Raw genomic sequence first — 22,280 nt, forward strand, 5'->3', positions numbered from 1 at the left:
TGCGTGCAAAACGGGGAAGTCGCCTTTCTTCCTGTTTCTGCCTGTACCAGCCGAACATCTGCAGAAAGCTGCGGCTTAATGCCGCTTCAAAGAAACAAAACCTTACCGACTGTTTTTTGGTATAGTCTCTTATGTGAATATCTTAGCTTTGTCTTATTTCATGTGTGCTAACGTCCAAGTAACTTTGTAGGAGCTTGATTTAAGTCGATAGTTCCTTAATATAGTTTACAAAAGTACTTTATGCATTGGGAGGTTATTTCACTTATAACATGTGAAAAATGTCTTGTTATAAATGAGTGGTAATAAGAGGTTATTGACTTATAACTAGCTCCGATGTGTTGCTGAAAAGTTATTTGTAAGTTAGTTTTTTGTTTTTATTTTAAGTGTACTAAGATATTTTTCACTAGAAACTAGACCAAAAAATACTTGGTAAGAGTTTGTATTTTTGCGGTTTGTGTTAAGACAACAATTGATGGAAAAGTGCTAATTATAAGTGAAATAATTTGCAAGTGAAACAAGACACATCTCTTTCCAGTATTATGATGTACTTATAACTAGTACTTTTCTGTCAATATTAAGGAATTATTGACTTAAAATGAGCTCCTATCTCTTCCTGACAAGTCTCTTTTAAGTTTGTTTTGTATCATTTCAATTATACTAAGATGTAGAAAACTGTAAGATATAGAAACCAGACCAAAAATACTTGGTACAATTTTGTTTTTGGCCTGTTTCTGTAGAAAAGTTAAAACGACCCAGGATGTTAGAAATGGATTGATTTTTTGACAGTTTTTTTTTATTTATCATAAAGCAAGCAATTACACTTTTTTCTCAACTGCTCTTTTTTCCCCCCCCCTCTTCTTTTAACCCCCCCTTCACCTCCCAGTACAATGAGGACCTCTGGTCTGTGTGTCTTTTGTCAGAGTTAGAGGGTGTGTGTGGGGGGAAGAGACAGAGAAAGTCTGGTGCGGGGTCGCGGGTGAAAGGCGGCGCTGGTCCCAGCGGAGCAGCGGGGTCGCCGTGGCAGTCCGGCGGTCGGGGAGGGGGTCGGCCCTCGGCGGCGGCCCCTGTTTTAATAGAGATGTCAGATGTGACAAAGACGAGGCTGACAGCGCGGCTGAATGGAGCCGAGGCCGAAACCGGCGCTCACCCTGTCCCTCCTTTCGCATTCACGCTGCCACCGCCGCCGCCTCTTGTTGCTTTAACTTATTTCATCTGCTTTTCACAGTCAAGCCTGGGGTCAGCTCCGTGTGTCAAAACTATCCACATTCACGTCAAGCCGCCGTTTGAGTCGTCCACGGCGGTCTGAAAAGACGCTCCCAATTACGATTTTTGAAAAGAAAAGAAATCAGATTCGCCAGTGGAAGCGACTCCTTTGCGAGATTAAATTTGTCAGCCATCTGGGGTGCTACTTAGGTGCTAAGTGCAGGGCAAGAAGAGGAGCTTTTGGAATATTAATGTTCTGACTTAAGATTTGGCAGCATTGTTCAGCAAAAGTCAGCACTCCTTCATTTTGCACTTTCTGAAACAAGTGGCCTCGATGCAAATTAAGGCAGCAGAAATTCTCTTTGTTTCGAGCCTGAAATTTCACCAGCCGGTACACAGGAATCCATTTTGGAGAACTAGGGCACCGTGAAGTACTTAGTATTTATACCACTTTTTCCTCACATTTTCTCGTGTTAAAACCACAAAGTATAGAGTATTTTTGTTCTGTTTTGCTTGCTTATAAAGTGGAAGCGGACCTGAAAAGTGTGGCGTGCATGTGCTTTCGACCTTCTTTACTCTGATAACATTCAGTTCCACAAACAGGCTTCAGGGGTCACTTTATTATTAGATACTCTTATAGAATAAGAGTCCACCTGTGTATAGTTGAATCTGTTTAAAAGCAGTTGTTCTGTGAAGGCCTCAGACGTTTGTTGGAAAACATTCGGTATCCGTATCCAACCTTACTTTAGTCCAATCCAGAAGTTTGTTTCTGATATAAAAGGAGACCTGCATCTTTTAGAAGAATTTCGAAAAACTAATTTTACTTTTACTGCTGTTTTACTTTACTAAAGCTTGGAATGTCAAAAAAGTATTTATACTCTTATTCTTGATTGTCAGTGGAAAGATCCAGCTCTTAAACCCTTCTAATAAGTGCTGAGCAGCTTCTTTGCATGTTTTTATTTGTATTTTGAGGATTTATCTTTGGAGACGAGTGATGGGTGGGCGATATGCGCTTTAAGTTTTATCGCAACACTTTGTGATACTATTGTGACAGTATCGCAGCAATAACAAGAGATAACTATTTATTACCGGTACTTCTTTTGTGGGTAACTCTGGCTGACACAGCATTCAAACACTGCAAAGGGAAAAACGTCTCCCTTTGCAACGCGCGTCTACAGGACACCGGTCACATGAAACGGTGGGATTTGTGTCACTGAATGCACACAGTAACCGCATTTGATCCTATTTTGAGATTTGTCGATGTTTATTCATACTCTCATTGAACAACTGGTGGAATAGAATAGCACAACTAACCATCCCAATAGCATGGACAATTTAGGAGGGATTTAAAGATCCTTAAAATAAATGCATCACTGTGAAAGATACAATAAATGCCCATGCCTATGAGCTCAAATCTTTGGATTTGGAAAGCCTCCTTGCTATCACCCTACTCTTCAGCTCCGTCCGTAGAGTCTCTGTCGCGTTCAAGCCAGGACTTTGACTGGACCGTCCCGAAATGCTGATATTTCTCTCAATACTGCCAGAGTTTTGAGGAACACTGGTGAAACCTGAAACTGCTAGGTAATTTTTATTGTTTTATTTATTCTGGAGTAACCTCATTGGAACCTCAAAACATTGTCCTGAGCCGTATGCAACGAAATTTCGTTCTGTATACACCCCTGTACATACAAAATGACAATAAAGTCAGCCTAAGTCTAATTCTAAAGAGCGAGTGAATTAGTTGATGCCACCTAGCTTGCTTGGCTAGCCATGAGAGGTTGAGCTCTTCCAGTGCCTACATCCTCCAGAATGCTGCGCAGTTTTGGATCAAAGTACAGTGAATATTCAATATGTTGAAGCTATCAGATTTTTTGTCTATTATTGTTTTTGATTTATTATTGCATGCATCATTGCATCTTTTATTTATTTTTTTGCTCTAGTGACCTTCATTTGAAAGTGTTAAGACAGGAAAGTGGGTAAAGAGAGAGAGAGAGAGAGGGAATCACCACGCCGGGAATCGAAGCCGCGACAGCCGCTTTGAGGACTAAGGCCTCCTTCTGTGGGTTGTGCTCAACCCCTGCGCCACCACAGCACCCCGTCATTGCAGCATTTGCAGCCGGCTAGAAGGAGCTTGTTCACTGTTGAAAGAGATTTGTGGGACTTCTTTTGCATCTTACAACATTTTGTTTTGGCACGTCTATTGCTATGATGCAGAAATGGCACCTCGCGCATCTTATTGTCGAAAAATAATTTCAGTCATCATTTGGTTCAGCAAAAAGGGGAACACCGAACAGGCTGAAAATCTATCACTCTCCTTTCTTGCTAGATCTTTGGAGCGGTTTTGTCTGATTCGCTCGCTCTCGCTGGAGAACAATCCTTCTCGTCTGCTCCCTCTCAGCGCTCCGAGCCTCAGCCTCGAGGGGGCCACCGCTATGAGCCAGGAGACACCCGACTCTGGTAGGAACTTCTCTACGAGCGGCTGCTTAAAGCGAGTCTCCGGAAAGAAACACACGTTTATGAATGTAAATGTGTGTGTGTGTGTGTGTGTGTGTTCCAGATGGAGACTGTGCTCAGGATGTGGCTGACTTCAGCTGGGACGACTACCTGGAGGAGACGGAAGCCGTGGCTGTGCCCCATCACGCCTTCAAACATGTAGGTGAAAAGTTGTTTTGTTTATTTTCCTTTTCTTTTTTAGCTCAGTTAAACTACGTTGTAATACGAAAACATCATTCAAATGATAAGCTAGATCCCAAATTTATCTGGGATGAATTTTGAGTTCGTCCCAGATATGAACTCAAAATTCACAAGATGTTTTTTTTTTTTTGAAGTTCCGCTGAAATGATTAATCAGATTAATCGCAATAAATTTGAGAATGAAATTGGAGTAATTGGAGTCTACATACTAAAGTAAAAAGGCTATGTGCTGAAAAAAAACAACACATTTAGAGCATTAATTAAGCCTAAACTCTACAGAATGGAAACACTATTTTCTGTAAAAATGTTTGACCCAAAACTCTTCATAGTTTTAGCTTCGCCCGGTTCAAATTCGCTAAAGGAACGCTACCTTGTCATAGTTTATGTAAGAAAATCTGTCTTTTCTTACTTAAAAAATAATTCAATTGCTTATTAGATTTTTTTGCATGCATTTCTAATATTGTTTAAAAAAGGCTTAAGTGGTTGAATGAGAAATCTATAGAATGGGCACATTTTTAAAAATGCGATTAATCAATTAATCATCAGAATAATCATTAGTTGCAGCCCTATATTGGAGCTCTCCTCAAGTTCCTTTACTGACTTCATTTGCATGAACTCCAGTAGACGGCAGCTGGTTTCAAACGATCCTAACCCAGCGTTCCTGGTCATGTCTCAGGTGGACCAGGGACTCCAGACGGGTCTGACCCCGGGCATGAAGCTGGAGGTGTGCGTCCGCTCAGAGGCCGACGGCCCCTACTGGGTGGCCGCCATCATCACCACGTGCGGCCAGCTGCTGCTGCTGCGCTACGAAGGCTACCAGGACGACCGCCGCGCCGACTTCTGGTGCGACATCACGACAGCGGACTTCCACCCGCTGGGCTGGAGCCGGCAGCACGGCAAGACCATGAGACCCCCCGAGGGTGAGCCGTTGGTTCTGACTCAGTCGGACTGGAAAAGTTCTAAAAACAGTTTCAGTGCATCAGACACCGATACCTGTAGTTAGAGATGAGATGATTAATGTCATCATAACGCTGTGATGTGTTTAGCTAGATCTGTTCCTTCTGATCAGAATCCATGAAAAAAAATCCTTATTTTTTATTAGTAGTTTTCAGCATAAGGTTGCCTTAAGAAATATTCCTCTCCCTTTACAGCCACAAACTCAACGTACTTTGGAATATATAAGTTAGACCTACAGATTGCAGAACATATTTAATAAGAAAAAGGATCATAAGTGATCAATTTTATTATTGCAAATGGATTAATTGATTAATAATTATTATGCCACTTGTTATATTTACAAAGACGCTTTTTTATCTCAAATGCAAAATGCATATTGTATAGTTTTGGCTTAATTGCTGCTCTGACTGTGTTGCTCTTTCAGCAAGTGGCCTTTTGTTAGAGTCTGTATACTTCAGTTAACGATTAATCGATTGCTAAGTCAGTTGGCGATTATTACATTATTACGATGGACGTGATTAATCGTTCCAGGCGTCATACCTGGGCAATAACTGACCTGGTATGTGAGTGCAGATTTTATTTAGGGATATCAGAGTAAAAGGGGCAGAATTCCTAACTTTGCCATACTTTTAGTACTGTCCTTTGTAAAAAAAAAAAAAAAAACGAACAAGCATAAAAAACCATGTAACATTTTCCTCCCACTTCACAATCACATGCTCCTTCGTGTTGGTGTAGCACATTAAAAATCCCAAAAGGATGCTAGACATTATGAGACATTTTGTCTCGTTTTGTTTGTAATGACACAAAATGTGGGGAAGTCCAACGGGTGTGAATACGTCTGCGAAGCACCGCGTTCATTTTTATGTCAAGAAGCTGTAAAACATGGTTTTATCTTCAACTTTTTTACCATTTTTATTTGAAAGAAGAAGAAGAAGAAAAAAGCAGGTCAAGTCCTAAATCAGTAAATATTTGCTTTGACTCTTTTTAGGTGAGTTGGATGAGTGAAAAATGGAAGCTGAAAAGGAGTGTGTGTGTGTGTTCCTAAAGACCTCCTGGTCCTGAACGCTGTCTGTGATCCTTTCGCTGTAGGTGTGCGTGAGAAACATCCAGAGTGGGAGGCGCTGTTGGAGAAGGCCTTGGCAGAGGAGTGCAGCGCGCCTGCCAGTCTGCTGGAAATGGTGAGGCAGTGCTTCACAACATCTGCTCACCCCTACACTCCTAAAGGAACCTAATATCTCTAAAGCTTCTGTTTGTTGCCTTTAAACAGCATGCTAGCCGTCAGTAAGCTTTAAATAAGCATATTGAGGGTCCCACAGTAAAGTCAGACAATGGTTGTCACTCTGTTGAGGTCAGTATTTATAACTGACTGATTTAGAGAGAAGAAGAAGAAAAACTGAGGGTTTATAGCCTCAGATGATCAGAGTAAGTAACTGTAATGTTTTACTTTCTGTTTCACTTTCAGTACGAAAACTCATAGTTGATGCAACTTTCACGCTGAGGATGCCTGTCGCACTGCAAAAACACAAAATCTTACCAAGTATTTTTGGTAGAGCTCCCAGTGCAAATATCTTAGTTTTGTCCTATTTCAAGTGCACTAACTTTTCAGTGAGAAGTGGGAGCTTTTATCAAGTCAATTTCTCCTTAATATTGATGGAAAACTACTAGTTATAAGTGAAAAAAATTTTCCAGTGCAACAAGAGATTTTTCTCATATTATAAGTAAAATAAGTCTTGTTCCACCAGCAGACTATTTAACTTATAACTTTTACTTTTTCATTAGTATCAAGGAATTATTTATTTAAAGCTCTGATATCTTGCTGAAAAGTTACTTGTAGGTTAGTTTTGTCTTATTTTACCTTTGCACTAGAAACTACTTGGTAATGGTGTTTTTGCAGCGTGGCAAAAGCTTCAGCCTGAACTAAATGAGATTTTGCGTCTGCAATAAAGTCCAGCCTGTGCGACTCGCACGCAGTTGGGAAAACACAGGCCAAACTGAGCGTTTGTTTACACCACTAAAGGCCGAGACGCTGAAAGCACATTCGCAGTATGAACAACCCGTGAAATTCTTTGCCGCTGTTGGTTAGCTTCCAGCGACCGAGCTTCGGTCCTGCCACTTAGTCACACGCGCCGCGGTCTCTCTCTCCGTGCCGAGGGGTGCGTCCGCATTCACGACCTCTCTCACTCCTCAGCCTCAGCGTGGCAGAGACCCGGTGGAGCTCCTGACCGCCGGGTGCTACGTGGAGCTCCAGGACGGCGCAGACCCGCGGTCGGCCTGGGCCGCCGAGGTGGAGGAGAACGTCGGTGGGAGGCTGAAGCTGCGCCTGCTGGGCACCGAGGGCCTCCCAGACACGCCTGCGACCCTCTGGCTCTTCTACCTCCACCCACGCCTGCACCCACCCGGCTGGGCTAAAGAACAGGGCTGCACCCTGAGGCCTCCTTCAGGTTAGCTGTTCTCAAGTTCTGTAGTTACGCGGAAGACGGCATGAATCTAATGGAGGTATATGAAAACATAAACAAAATAATGTAACAGAAATCGTTTGATCACTAACTGCATTCAGCGTGTTTGTTCTTCAGTACTGACAAGAAAATAAAGGGACAGTGACCCAGTGGAGCTTGAAATTAGTTTTCCATTCATGATTAGAGCAATTTTCAGGACTGCAGCCTGTAAATACAATCCTGTTTGTATGCAAAATATAAAATATAAAAAGCCCTAATGGCTGTATACTGTACGTGATGACACAGCTAGTTTCTCTTCTACTGCCACTACAGCAAAAGGCTTATTGATTTTTAATGCCAGGCCCTTTTTTTTTCTTTTTTTTTCTTTTTTTTTTTGCTAATGTAGTTGTTTTTTTTACATTTGGACACTGCACAAGAAGCAAGAAGCAGAAAATAGGGAGAGGTGAAACTCATCTAAAGGATGTCAGTGTTAAATGGGCAACTCTTAAAGCTCTAAAAAGTTATAACTTATATATATATGCGTACAGTACAGACCAAAAGTTTGGACACACTTTCTAATTAAATTCAATGAGAAAGTGTGTCCAAACTTTTGGTCTGTACTATATATATATATATAACAAAACAAAGGCTAACCTTTGTGTAGCCAAGCAAAGTTTACAGTTTACAAAACAAAAAGGAGAGTTGTTTTTATCTGGGTATTAAGGAATAGAGGTGGGATGATGCTTACAAAATATTGCTGGGATCTGTTTTTGCTGTGGTTCGTCCAGAAATATCACACATTAGCAACAGACAATCTGTAATTTACTGACTTTAAAACATGTTATTCTCCAGGTGTAAAGCTAAAAGGATGAGGCAGGCTGGCATTAGTTACGTCATTGTGTCAGACTGAAGGTGGAGGTTTTAGGATTCTCAAGTGTGTCCTATTATTCTGGTAAAAAAACCAAAACTGTTTGCTAGTCAATGACTGGAAAATATGATCTAAAATGAGTTTCCTTTCTATTAAACTACATTGTAAAGAATTTTTAACACCTTTTGTTGAGGCCCAGCTCAGACATGTTCAAATTGTGGCCATGTGATCATCTTGCCCTTCTGCTATTTTTCTTAGTTTTCTGGCTTGCAGAAAGAAGTGCATTCATGGCCAGGCACATGACTTGGCTGAATTAACAAAGTTCAGTTTTTTTCTACCCAATGTGGGTTTCCCAACCAAAATCAATCATTACTACAATCACAGCGAAAACCAGTATTGACTCATTGGCTTCTAGGTTGTTGTCAGGTGAGCTGCTAGGCTATTACTGTGGGAGGAAAAATCTGTATAAAAGGGAGCTAAAGCACTGCTGACTAAATGTTATGATCTAGAATGCAAAGTGCTACGTTTACGAAGGCGAAGAACGCACTTTTTTTCTAAGTTGTGTCTGCGCAAAGCTGTATTTAAGAATGTAACATTCAAAACAGAGAGGAAACATGCTAACATTAGCCTAGCATTTTAAGAAACTGCTGTGGATTAAAACTTTGTTGACAACAGCTCTGCGGTTTTCCATACAAACTGAGAGCTCAACGTCAGAATTGTCATTAGGGAGTGAATTTGAACTAGTTCTATGTTTTCAAGTATAGCACTAATTTTAACAAAGTATCAGACTGGGTCCTGGTAGTGGCGTAATACTGTTCTCAAACAGCTTGCATTAGTAAAAATAAGCAAAAATCATCACTTCCCCAGTATATACCCTTTTCTCGATTACAATTATACATGTTGCTGTAAAACATCCCTGTGCTTTAGCTAGAGCTTTCGCCTTGTAACACCTTCCCACAAATAGTAGAAGTTGTTCTCCTGTGAATTTAGAGGCCCTTTCATCTCTGTAGACGTGCCAACAAACAGTGCGCACATTGTCGCTAGCATAAACAGCATATGCTACTCACTCAGAATGATCTCGGTTTCAGCCTCTGTAGACGAAATAACTGCTGAAATCCGGATCACAGATTAGGGTTGCACAGAGCCAGCAAGCAATAACATCATGATGTCTTTTCCAAGACTCGTCAAAACTTACCTCACTTTATCTAGTACGTTTAATCCGGTGTGATAGTCAAGATAATACCAACAACATGTCCAGTTTTTTTATTTAGTTCCAGTCAGTTCTCTTACATTTACTATTAGTTCTCGTAAAACAAAAATAGTTTCTAACTAAAAATTTCCAGAGTCTCATTTACACCGGTCTTATGGAAAACACCAAGCACTTCGCCTGGTCAGTTTTGCCTGAACCGAAGCATTCAAGTCGCATTCATAGTCTCAGAGATATTCACAATTTACTGCTTCATCAGTTGAAACGCAGCACTTTCTCACCAAAACAATGCAAGCATGTTTTTATGCTTGTCCTGGCTGCACCTGCCAGACAGATCTGCATTTCACTTTGTGATGTTTACATTTTGCAACAAACTCTAAAAAGGAACAATAGCTTAAGTTGTGCCTTAAGACAAACTACACTTTTACTGTCTTCTAACTGGTATTCTAACTGTACTTTATACTTCAGCAGCTGATTGTTGTGGATTTATTTACTTCAGAGCTGCTGGCGCTGCGAACCGAGGAGGAGTGGGAGGAGGTGAGGCAGAGGATTAGCGACCTTCCCGCGGACGACGCTTTGACGGCAGAGCTCGCTAAGGTAACGCCGGCGCCGCCGTGTGCTTTTGCCGAGACGCATCTGTTTGTCCAGCAGTGATAATTTGATCACATCTTTGAATGCGAGCTCCTGAAACGGACTCACGCGGAGTGTGTGCTTTGGGTGTCTCGTTCAGGATCGGCCCGCTGTCGCAGATCATTGTTTTAAATTCGGGATGAAACTAGAAGCCGTTGACCCGGCTGCACCGATTTCCATCAGGCCTGCGACTGTCACCAAGGTAACGGCGGCTCTCGTTTCTCTTATGCAGCAAGGTCCTCGCTGGTGTTTGTGTTTATTATTTCCTTTATTGTTACCTACATATATTTATATTCATAATTCCAGTCGTCCACATAATGTTCATTGGTTGGTACCAGAGGCGGGTAGTAACTAGTTACATTTACTCGAGTGACTTTTTGGAAAAATCTACTTTTAGGAGTATATTTAACTACACTGCACTTTTTACTTTTACCTGAGTGACTTTATTGTGAAGTATCGATACTCTCACCTGAAAAAAATCTCTGGGCACTCTGCCCATTAAGAGTGACTTCACCGAATGAAGAACAAACTCGTTTTAACCAAAGATCAACCAGACGCAGACACACACACTCACCGGCAGTCTTTGCTTGAAGTTTCATAAGTTTACACGCTTTTCATCTCCTTCTTTGTTCACCAGGTGTTTGATGAGAAATACTTCCTGGTGACGATGGACGACCTCTGTGGAATAGAGGAGTCGGAGGGCGCGGGACGATCCTTCCTCTGTCACAGAGACAGTCCGGGGATATTCCCAGCGCAGTGGAGTCTGAAGAACGGGCTGGCCCTCAGCCCCCCGCCAGGTCTGCTCTTAACCGTCTCACTCCAGATTCCCCGCGCCGCCTCCCTTTCTCTCTCGGCTCAACTCACCTTCCCTCCTTGTCTTTGTCTCTCCTTGCCCACAAACAGGTTTCCAGGGTTCTGACTTTGACTGGGCCGACTACCTGAAGCAGTGCGAGGCCGAGGCCGCTCCTCAGCATTGCTTCCCCGTTGTGAGTCGTTTTTTTCCATCTCGCAACCCATCGTGTAAAAACTGTGCTTCCCACTGACCTAAAGATGGCAATTAAGTGAAGTGATGATCTGTTATTTTTTTTTGTATGTGAAGGGTTTATTTCTGTCTTGTTAAGGCTGTGCTAAATGTGGCCTAAAAAAATTAAGTGGGCGTGTGGAAATGAACTCCTTCAGACCCAGCTGCAGCTGAGCGCTGTTCGTCATTGTGAAAAGATTATTGTATTTGAATTTAAGTAAATATATGTACTGGATATAGATTTAAAAAAAAAACAACAGCATGCCTTTTTGAAGTTTGCAGCTGCAGTTTCACCGGTCGGGTTGTCAATACCTTTACATAAGGATGGGTTTGATGCAGAGTCCAGTGCTGCCTGTTGGTGATTACATATTAAACACTATTCGACATATTGTTGAAGAAACCTGGTACAGATGATTAAAAAGCCATATAATGAACTGGGGTTTTTGTCCTAAGTAGAATTTTTTTTCTTTCAAAAATCAAATCTTAGCTGTGATCAAATCTTAGCTCTGACATTTACTGGCACTCCTTCTGTTAATTAGCACTGAAAATAAAAATAAAAAGCTTTCCATAAAAAGAAAAGAAATATTGAGATGCAACATTGAGATTCAAATGAAAACAAGCTGTTTACATGTTGCATAAAATGTTCCCAGTGTTTGGCAATGAGAACAGAGGAGAATTGTAAACGGTTTATTAGATTGATAGCTCAAGGCTTTATGGCTTGTTTAATCCAACAGAACAAGTCTGGACCTGTTCGATTAATCACATTCTTGGAGGTAATTTATTTATTTTTTCATCAACGGGCTCCTTGGGTTTCCATAGTAAAGAGAGTCAGCGTTCCCGGCGCGGCCATCCTGTTTTACAGCGTCTATTTGTTTCAACTCTGGCGATATACAGGGATCAGGCAAAGGTTTTTTTTGTTTGTTTGTTTGGTTTTATTTTTATGAAAATAAAGCCAATATTAGAAGAAGACAGTGGTAATAATATGAGAATAAAGTCTTAATATTACCAAGATTAGGGCAATAGTGTCCTAATTTAATTTTAGAAAAACTCCTACACAAAAAATAGCAAAGTATTAATTTGTCTAATCTTTTTTTTTATCAATAAAATAACTTTTTTCTTCCAATTTTAAGACACTCTTCTGGTGAAATTGTATGTTTGTTCTGCTAATATCATCAATATATTCTCCTAATTAAACACAAATTCTTATAGACTGGCCCTAATACTTTGTCACACAACTCGCAAAAAGAATTGTTGAAATAAAAAAACTCTTTAGAAAAGAAGGCGAGGGGGAAAGGGATCACTTAAAATCAGATCTAGTGGTAAAACAGTCTGAGATTTCATTTTGAAGCCATGGTATCGCTCAGCCATATTGGAAATCTTGAATAAATTCTGATGTAAAATGGCTCCTTTCAGAAAATAAATTTGTGCAGGACTTTTCGGAATCATTAGTGTTTATTTGGCCCAAATGTTTCAGACCATTTTCCTGTTAACCTAACCAATGACGATACAACATTAGTTTGGTAACGTGAACCATATTAGTATTTAAAATGTTTTTCACTGATTTTAAAAGACTCCAGGAGCTTCGGGAAGAGGAACCGTCCTGCAGCATCACATATCAGCCGCCATGTTTGACGGTGTGAACAGGAGCTTTTCTATTTTATTTCACTTTGACAAAGTTTGTTGCCAAACTCTTCGTTTGTGGTGCCCTGCATAACAACTGCTTGTTATGCATCTAATTGTTGTTATGGAGACTCGGTGAGAAGAAATGTTCCTTTTCGCACATTATATTTATACAGAAAGCCTCTGTTGCATTCAACTTTTGTTTATTAAGACAAAACGATTGGGCGCGCCAATCGCAGTGACGCTGCTTCAGTAAATATGAATTTATTTTAAAGCTTTGTTTTTGTTTTGTTTGTTTGTTTTTTCACGTCTTTGTCCGGGCCGCTTACAAACCTGACCACTGCTGTGAAACGTTTTTGCTGTCCAGCCCAAACTCTTGTCTTCCCTCACAAACATTCAGAAAGGACGAAACGGAGATAATGAGATTGTATCCATGCAAAATCTGATTTTCATCGCCGCCGTTTTGTTTTTACAGCGTCAGCTGCTAAACCCCCAGTTGTTCTGTTGCTCTGGTCTTCACAGGAGCAGGGTGAACACAGCTTCAAAGAGGCCATGAAACTAGAGGCCGTCAACCCACTGTCACCCGAGAACATTCACGTGGCAACTGTCACCAGGGTCAAAGGGCAATACCTTTGGCTCAACCTGGAAGGTGAGATGGGGGTGGGGGAAAACTGTTCAGTTTGTTCAGGGAAGGTAAATAAAGCTTTTGGGGTTTTTTTTTCTTTCTTTTATTCCTCTGTGCAGTAAACAATGCTGAAATAATGAATTCAATTTGAATTGAAATGTTTTTAATTATTTAATTCTCCTGAAATATCTCAACGTAGAAGACAAAAAAAGGCATTTTTACTTCAATGTAACATTATATTTTTGACTAAAAGCCAACCGATTAAAGTTAATAAACACTGTACTATAAAAGTTAAAACTGAATATTTGATTAATTACATATTGAAAATCTTTGTTAGTTCCACAAATGTGAATATTTCTTTCAGCAAGAAAAATAACAATCCCATTTCCTGTCAAAAAAACCCCCCCAAAAAAAATCAAAAATACCAAGAAGAATCAGTTAAGAAACCAAATGTTTTGCATTATTCAGAAATCCCTTTTAAAGCCTTTTGTTTGCTTGTTTTTTTGGAGCTCCCCACATTTTGTTTTATTTAATTTTTACTGAAAACGGCCCATGGATTTCTGCATTATGGTTGGGTAGCAGCCAGATGCAACCAGATTAAACAGATTTCTCTTCCTACGCTGAGTAAACTCAGACAGTTTATTGTTCACTGCAGAACTTTCCCTGACGTCTTATAAGACAGGGGTGTCAAACTCCAGTCCTGGAGGGCCGCAGTCCTGCAACTTCTAGATGTGCCTCTGCTGCACCACCTGAATAGAATAATTAGGTCATTAAGGCTCTGGAGAACTGATCTACACAAGGAGGAGGTAATGAAAACATTTCATTACAGTGTTTTATACCTGTGGCACATCTAAAAACTGCAGGACAGCAGCTCTTGAGGCCTGGAGTTTGACACCTGTGTTATAAGAGGTACTTTAGGAATGGTACAGTACAACAGAAGTTTTTAAATAAAATAAAAATAATTCATAAAAGAACACAGAATAGACCTGTTTAATTGGAAAACTGATCTGAATTAGCTTCAGTTTTGGTCAAACGTGGGTTATGTCCAGAATTATTCATGGCCCCCCTGGCAGATTTAGATTTTAAATTACATTCATTCAACCAAGAAGGTGATATGAAAAGACTACCTCATGTATTTTATTTACATTTTTATTAAAAATAGCATCTCAAAAATACCTTATACGACTGATAATCAATGAAAACATCTTTTATTGATGTTCCAACAGTCAAACTCTTGTTTTAGTTACCAACAAGCTATGTTTGATGACACAAACCTAAAGTTTAAAAAAGTATCCCGACGTAAAAATGTCTTCGGTGCAGTAAATCACTTCCGACAACTTTTTAGGATTCTAAGACCGGACCTGTCAGTTTTGTCACCACGTCAAACTTGTCACAGGAAGTGACGCGCTAATGTCGCTGCTCGTGGCTTGTAGGTCTGAAGCAGCCGATGCCAGAGCTGATAGTTCACGTGGATTCGCTCGACATTTTCCCCGTCAGCTGGTGTGAGACCAACGGCTACCCGCTGGTCTACCCCATCAAGCCCTCAGGTAAACAACATCGGCCGTCACAGTGGATCCTCCTGATCGCTGTAGGACTGACGTTAAAACACTGACTTACTTTCACTGCCCACTTTTACTCATCCTGGCCGCTGAATAACATTTTGTTTGTTTTTACTGGATTTCCGTTTTAGTAGAGAAAGAAAGAAAAATTGCCGTGGTGCAGCCAGAGAAGCAGTGAGTATCAGAGTGAAGTACAGGCGTATTATTGATTTGTCTGTCAACTTCTTGCTGAGTTTTTTTGCTGCTTTGCAGCAGGACTCCCCCTAAGTCTTCATCTCCTGACGCCATCAAGCAGCAGATCGCCAATCAGTCTGAGACGGGGGGTGAGTACGTCTTAGGGTTTCCAGCTATGTTGTGGTTTAGTGACTGGCCTGTGGTTGTTTTGTCTCTAACCTGCGATCTCGGCGAACAGGACAGGGCAACGGTAAATACTGCTGTCCGAAGATCTATTTCAACCATCGCTGCTTCTCCGGGCCGTACCTCAACAAAGGTCGCATCTCGGAGCTGCCTCAATTTATTGGTCCGGGGAACTGCGTCCTTGTTCTTAAAGAGGTGAGCCACGCGGTCTAGCCTGAAGTAACACACAATACTAACACCCAAAAAAGAAGACAAAGTGCCTCGCCAAGGTGTTTGTAGCTTCTCTCACAATTTGACACCTAAAACCTGCAAAGTCCAGCATATTTTTATCAGTGTTGTATGTGGCATTTTTTTAAAAATCCCACTTCACGACTCTGCTTTTTGTGTTGGCGTCCGTCAACATCGATCGATGTGGTCAGTTCAGCCAAGTGTTTGGCTCATGCTTCATATTTCAGCGGTATCTTCATGTCACATGGCACTAAGCATATTATTTAGAATTTAGAATTAAATTAAAGTTGTTCACCCCACATCAAAACAACCTGCTTTTCCAAAATTAGATTAAATTTTTGTTCAGAAAAGAAAAAAACAAAAGAAAACTGTTGCCACTCACCACTTGACACGCAGCTTTTGACAAAGAAAGTGCTCTGAAATGAACTTCTCGGCTGCTTACGTTGTTGTTTTTGTAGCGCTTTTTGAGAGGAAAAAGGAAACACAACCGCCTTCTCCACACGCGAGAGCCGGGCAAAATGTTTTCTGATACAGCTAATGATGTCTGCGTGGGATGTGGATTAGTAGATGTTAAGCATGCTTTGCAGAAATGCTTAACACTGTAAATGCTAGAAAGCAGAAGGCCAGTTCTGTCCCTTTCATTTGGGATGCTTCAGCTAGCATTCGTCTTGTACAATCTTTTGGCTAAAGTCAAGGAATATTTCTGTCATAAAATGTCGGGCGACTGTCGCTGGCACACAAACAGGACTTCTTGATAACAATCATGACTCGACACATTGGTCTTTTGAGATACTGCGAATCTGACGTGTTCCAACCGTTTCCTTTTGTATCTAGGTGCTGACCCTGCTGATAAACTCCGCGTACAAGCCGAGCCGTGTGCTGAGGGAGCTGCAGCTGGATCAGGAGAGCCGCTGGCAAGGCCACGGAGAGACACTCAAAGCCAAGTGAGAAGAAACGCTCTTTAACCTCTGCTCGACGTACTAAAACTTCCTAAAATTGCACAAGGGTTCGCAGCTGGCCTGTTTGAAGGCACGCTGTGGATTAAGCACAAGTACAAGTGTTTTAGAACAAATTTAAAACACTTGCTGCTGCTCTATTGTGCGATTGCCACAAGTTGTTATTGCGCCAATCGCTCCAAGGGGACTTTAGCCTGACTTCACCGGTCTAGATAGCTTACTTTGACCAGGTTCAATCGAAGCAGAAGTCTGAAAAAGGGTCTGACACACTTAATTTGTTGTTTAGTAAGAAGTCTCCTCCTCTTTACCAATACAATCTTTGTATTTGTGGAAGAAATACCACTGTTTTGTCTCTTTATCAGTATTTTTCTTTATGTATAAGGTACAAAGGGAAGAGCTACCGGGCCACCGTGGAAATCGTCCGCACAGCCGATCGTGTGGCAGACTTCTGCAGGAAGACCTGCATCAAGCTGGAGTGCTGCCCCAACCTATTTGGACCTCGCATGGTTCTGGAGCACTGTTCAGAGAACTGCTCTGTCCTCACCAAGACCAAATACAGTACGTGTTTATAACCACGTTTGAACACTTTTACAGCGCTTTAGAGACGCTTGTTTGAAAAGTTGGAGGAAAAAAATCAAAAAAAATATTAGCCACTGAAAAATTCAAGATGGCCGCCGCCACGGCTGTCAAAGAAAATTTGCCAATATTTATCACAAATGAATCTTTTGGTGTCAAATCAGACTCAACTGGACCCATAGAAATCATATTTACTGATTCTATTATTTATTTATGTATTCATTTTTTTCCAACATGCCTGACATAAAAAAATATATTTTTGCACTAGACTCTCCAATGAATGTGTTTGGTGTCAAATCGTAGCCTAATCATTATAATTTGTGAAAATCAGATATTTTGTCTTGAACTTGTGTTTTCTTTTTCTGGTGGACATTTTTCAAAATGGCCGACATTAGTTTCAATGGAGCATATATGCGCGCACTAACAATAGCAGTCGTCACCGCACAGCTAACCAAAAGGCAGTGTTCTCTAACCACTACTCAGCAAGGATCTTAGCTCTGCTAATGCTAAATTGCTAGACACATATTAAACATTTGTGAAAGCTAACGCTAACCATGAAGATGGCTGCCTCTTAGTCTGTCGCTCATCTCCAGTCGGCGATTAGTGAGACTTCATCCAAGTCATGAAAACTTTTAGCATTTTATGACAGTTGGTTTAAAAGGATTTTTTTTTAAATGCGGCCATCTTGAAACATAGCGAGCATGCACATTTTGTCCTTGTATCCCCACTTGAAAGATGTTTTCAGTAATATGCTGCACTGCTTGTACAGAACAGCTTTGTTTGGAGTCACATGTCTCAAAAATAAACTGCAGCTGCCTCACAGATTTGGCGAGGACAAGCTGACGCAATCAATTTGCATATCTTTCAGATTTCCCAAATGTTTGTTGGCTCCCTTGGGGAATAATAGAAGTCATAGAATGATGTTTATTTGCGTCCCTCCCAGTAATATGTTAATTTCACGCTCAATGTAGAAGGCAACATTTCAGAGCTGCCATGTTGTCTTCTCACCAGCATATTACTGCGGGAAGAAGAAGAGCAAACGTGTCGGCCGCCCACCTGGGGGTCACACCAACCTGGAGGGGGGAGTAAAGAGGAGGGGCCGCAGGAGGAAGAGGAGGAAGCAGCTCTTCGTCCACAAGAAGAGGCGCTCCTCAGCGTCGGTGGACAACACGCCTGCTGGCTCGCCGCAGGTAAAGGACACGAGCATTTTCACCAGTTCCGGGAATAATTGCACGCTCGTCCCGACACACTTGTGCTCATCTCGGCCCACAGGGCAGTGGAGAAGAGGAAGACTTGGATGAAGATGACTCCCTGAGTGAGGACACTGGCTCTGAGATGCAGGACGACCTCCAAGATGACTCTGAGCAGTCTGTGGAGAAATCTCAGCCCACCACGCCGTCGCCCTCCCCGCCGCCGACGCCCAGGTCCTCACGGAGGCGGCGGAAACCCCGCTCGCCTTCCTTCTCCGATGACGAAAACCATCCCCCTTCACCCAAGGTGATGAGAATAAAAATGAAAAAATTAGTCTACTTTCAGAAAAATTGAAAACCCGGGTGGCGATCTCACCAAGTTACAAACAAGACATTCCTGTGTCTACGCTGGGATTTTAGGATATAGAACTAAACAACACAGAGAATAATTCTGAAGTGGAAACACATTAATAAATAACTTTCATGCTTTTTTTTTTTTTTTTTTTACAAATTAAAATCTGAAAAATGTGAAGTTTATGGACCTATCTGTGTTGAATTGGGGCATTCCCACAGCATGATGCAGCCACCACATTTCTTTTTTCAGAAAAATTAACAATATTTCAGCATCACACATACTTTAAAGTTAGCAAAACCAAACCACCTCTGGTTACCACCTGAAAGGCACATTTTCAAAAGTTTCCAGATAGCTAGTGTGACTAAAGCGTCATTTCATGTAGGAAGTGTGCGTGTCCGATGCCGTTTTTCAGTCGTGCGAGATCTCGGCCTGACTCGCCGAATCTGTGTTTCTCCAGACATCAAAGGTCGAGCCTCCTCAGAAGCTGTGTCTGGACACGAGCCCGCTGGAGTGGAGCGTTTCTGATGTGGTGCGCTTCATCCGGACCACTGACTGCGCACCTCTCGCGAGGATTTTCTTGGATCAGGTATAAAGAAAGAAGTGGGGATACACGTGTTGCCCGTAGCAGTCGTTTCGACTGCCTTCACGTCACATTTTAGCTTCAGAGAGGCGATATCAGAAAAGAAGGAGAAGTTTCATCTGGTGTGGAAAATGTGTGTTTGCAGGAGATCGACGGTCAGGCCCTTCTGCTGCTGAACCTCCCGACGGTGCAGGAGTGCATGGACCTGAAGCTGGGACCAGCCATAAAGCTGTGCCACCACATCGAGAGGGTCAAGCTGGCGTTTTATCAGCAATTCGCCACGTAGTCCATGGGGAAAGTTAACGGGACATGGCTGCTTCCTGTTCTACGAATTAATCCTGTAAAAATGCGGAAGAAGTTTTATTTAAAATAGATTTTTTTTTTCTTTTTTTCTTTTTTCCCATTTTGTCAAGTTTTGTGTTTTTGTTTTTTTACACTGGACTTTTTGTTTTGGGAGTGGGGGGGCGGTTGCATAAATCTTATTCTTTCAGATGAGCTTGGATCTTACGAAGTGAGAAAGTGATATTTTCTGACGTAAAGAGCGAAGAGGGAAACAAAATATTTCATACACTCAAGAAGAGAATGCGAGACACGTTAATGACGCAAAGAGGCTTTGGAGGAGCATTAAATCCATCAAGTCCTTCAGTGATGTTGGAGTTAGACAATTAATTATCAAGGACCTGCTGTCAAGCTCCAAGCAGCCATTTTGCATTTTTTATCTTGACCTTCTGCCTTCTGAGTGTTTCGGTTCCAACCTTGGTTTTTATGCTGAGATTGCTTCTGCTTACAGAGACTTCTTTGATAAAAATGTTCGATATTCTTTGTGCATACAACGGGCTTAAGAGCCATTAAAAACTAAAAAAATTCTTTCTCAAAACATCTTTAAACGGAGAGATTACAGGCGGTGCTCTAAAGGAAAATAAAATGCATTGAAATCCCTTTGAAGTAAGTCAAAGATGCAACACTTTCAAAGTGCGGGCTCAGCTTTCTCAGAAATGAAGAAGACCGCTGTTCCAATTAACAGCCAAACACGACATTCAAGGTGAAAATAATGAGTTATTTTTTTATAATGAAATTGTTAAAATGTCGGTGGTTTTGTTCCTACGAAGAACACATTTGTTCTTCCCACACAGTCGGAAGATCGGTTTGCTCCGAGGGTTCTGCAATGCAAGCACAAGCGAAACAAGGCACTGAATGGTGATGTAACCCCAGTGCATGTTTGTACATAGTGTACATAATCAAATCTTTTAGTAAACAGGGTGATTTGGACAAAAGAATTCTGCGTAAGCAATGTATAAACGTCCAAAAGTATGCTGAATATTTGCACAGAACAGGCCTGCAACCTTCACAAGGGGGGTTGGGGGGGGAGTATAATTTTGTTTCGGAAGAAGGTCCAGCTTGTCATATCGGAGTTGTTTTCAGCAAACAATTGGCAGCTCTACAATACGACGATTATCCAGAAAATGCTTCTGTAATTTGCCATTTTGTGTAGTTTGAATTTGTATACACTTCATTTTATGCCCTCCATTCTTTAATTTGCTTGTAGGTTCCTCTGTTCTCAGAAAAGCAGAACAAACTTGCGTGTTGTGTAAAAAAAAATGAAATACTGCAATAAAGATCGATGAGCCCGGGTAGTCTGTGGTCATGTCACTTCTTTGCCGTTTGGGCTTTTGTGGTTTTGGCAAGACTTTTTTGAAGCAGTTAAGTGATATAGCTGTGAGGCGCTTCTCCAACAACGTGTAACATCAGTATGGTAGCAAAAACAATTTTTAAAAACATACAACGATAAAAGTAAATTAAAGCTGCGGAGCAGCGTCGTGCGGCCCTCGCAGCAAGCGCCGCTCCGGCTCACTGGCCACCGCGGAGTTCCAGCCGCCCCAGCTCTCACGGCGCCCGCTCGCCGCAGCAGGAGCTGTCACGAACCTTCCCCGCCCGATCGCCCGCCAGACGACACACATGAAAGCGTTCGGCAGCGCTCCCCGACAACTCACAAAAAATCTGGCGCAGATCGGTCCATTTACGGCGGAGATATAGCTGATGGATTAACCTAGGGGGCGCAGTGGAGTCAAATTACATTTCAAAACTTTTGAGCTCTTTAAAGGTTACCACAGGTCTTACATTTCAAGTTTGGTTCCAATCGGCTCATCCATGTGTGATTTAAAGACAATCGTATGAATATGGCGAGGGTCTGATATTCGCCATTTGGCCACGCCAACACTGTTCAACCAGCATTGACAGATGTCATCACCTTATCATTTTAAGTGAGTTTGCACTGGATTAAATCCATATGCTCGGGTCTGATATTGTATTTTATCAGACCCGAGCGTTAGAGGTCACTTCGGCATGCCGCCACGCCCACCTGCTCCATCAAAGCGGTCGGGCTGAATCCAAAATACACCAGAAAGTCTTCTGTGTCTGGAAAACTTTCAAGTTGATTAGGTCAAAGGTGTAAGATAGCGACCGTTCCCAGTAAAACATGACACTTCCTGTTCTCAGGGGGCGTGGCCTGAGTGATGTCATCATTTGACCACAGGGTCTTTTGGGTCAACCCATGATGATCAATCACTGAAAGTTTGGTTCCTCTGAGAGTTTTACTGTAGGAGTTATAAGAGTTTTATGTTTCATGGCGAATAGTCAAAGTTTGACACATAGCCACGCCCACATACTTTGAAGTACGACAATTCCTTTGATAACTTTTCACCTTTCATGCCTCAAGTGTGTGCTGAGCGATTTTGAAGTCTGTATCAGAAAAACTGTAGGAGGAGTTCGATCAAATACGAAGGCTGTAAACATCAAAAATGGGGTCAATTTTGGAACTTCATTCCAAAATGGCCGACTTCCTGTTGGGTTGAGACCATGGCTCCAAGAGACTTTTTTGTACATCAGGACAATATACAGATGTGTAAGAAGTTTAATTATAGGTTATAGCATGGCTTGGGCTGATCATTTAAAATTTTCTAGGGGGCGCTATAGAGAAATTAGGCCACGCCCACCAAATTTTATTATGGATTCCTGTCTTGGGGTGGATAAAGATCCATCCTAGTGAGTTTGGAGAAGTTTGGCCCAAAACTGTGGAATTCAGAGCCAAACGTATGACAGCGGCGTTAGAGGTCACTTCGCCACGCCGCCACGCCCACCTGCTCCATCAAAGCCGGTCGGGGCTGGAATCTTCAATACAGCAACATGTTTCCTGTCTGTTAACACAGTTTCATGTTGATTA

At 41.7% G+C, this 22,280-nt stretch overlaps 1 protein-coding gene across 4 annotated transcripts in view; it reads left to right on the plus strand.

Moving 5' to 3' along the window:
• sfmbt1 (Scm like with four mbt domains 1) overlaps positions 1-20,712 on the plus strand; it is a 25,477-nt gene extending 4,765 nt beyond the window's left edge. Inside the window, exons 2-21 of one of the 4 annotated variants that reach the window (XM_044122755.1) lie at positions 3,530-3,660; positions 3,761-3,855; positions 4,573-4,816; positions 5,943-6,031; positions 7,042-7,294; positions 9,863-9,960; positions 10,094-10,195; positions 10,631-10,790; positions 10,897-10,979; positions 13,157-13,283; positions 14,693-14,806; positions 14,950-14,992; positions 15,071-15,141; positions 15,231-15,370; positions 16,238-16,347; positions 16,742-16,917; positions 17,947-18,125; positions 18,208-18,432; positions 18,938-19,066; positions 19,206-20,712. In XM_044122755.1, the coding sequence (XP_043978690.1) occupies positions 3,530-3,660; positions 3,761-3,855; positions 4,573-4,816; positions 5,943-6,031; positions 7,042-7,294; positions 9,863-9,960; positions 10,094-10,195; positions 10,631-10,790; positions 10,897-10,979; positions 13,157-13,283; positions 14,693-14,806; positions 14,950-14,992; positions 15,071-15,141; positions 15,231-15,370; positions 16,238-16,347; positions 16,742-16,917; positions 17,947-18,125; positions 18,208-18,432; positions 18,938-19,066; positions 19,206-19,346 (2,710 nt within the window). In that variant the 3' untranslated portion in view covers positions 19,347-20,712. The remainder of the gene's footprint in view (positions 1-3,529; positions 3,661-3,760; positions 3,856-4,572; positions 4,817-5,942; positions 6,032-7,041; positions 7,295-9,862; positions 9,961-10,093; positions 10,196-10,630; positions 10,791-10,896; positions 10,980-13,156; positions 13,284-14,692; positions 14,807-14,949; positions 14,993-15,070; positions 15,142-15,230; positions 15,371-16,237; positions 16,348-16,741; positions 16,918-17,946; positions 18,126-18,207; positions 18,433-18,937; positions 19,067-19,205) is intronic. The other 3 variants (XM_044122756.1, XM_044122757.1, XM_044122758.1) reach the window with 3 other exon arrangements.
• The last annotated feature ends 1,568 nt before the right edge of the window (positions 20,713-22,280 follow it).

This window comes from Gambusia affinis, linkage group LG07 (assembly GCF_019740435.1).
Source record: "Gambusia affinis linkage group LG07, SWU_Gaff_1.0, whole genome shotgun sequence".
NCBI lineage: Eukaryota > Metazoa > Chordata > Actinopteri > Cyprinodontiformes > Poeciliidae > Gambusia > Gambusia affinis.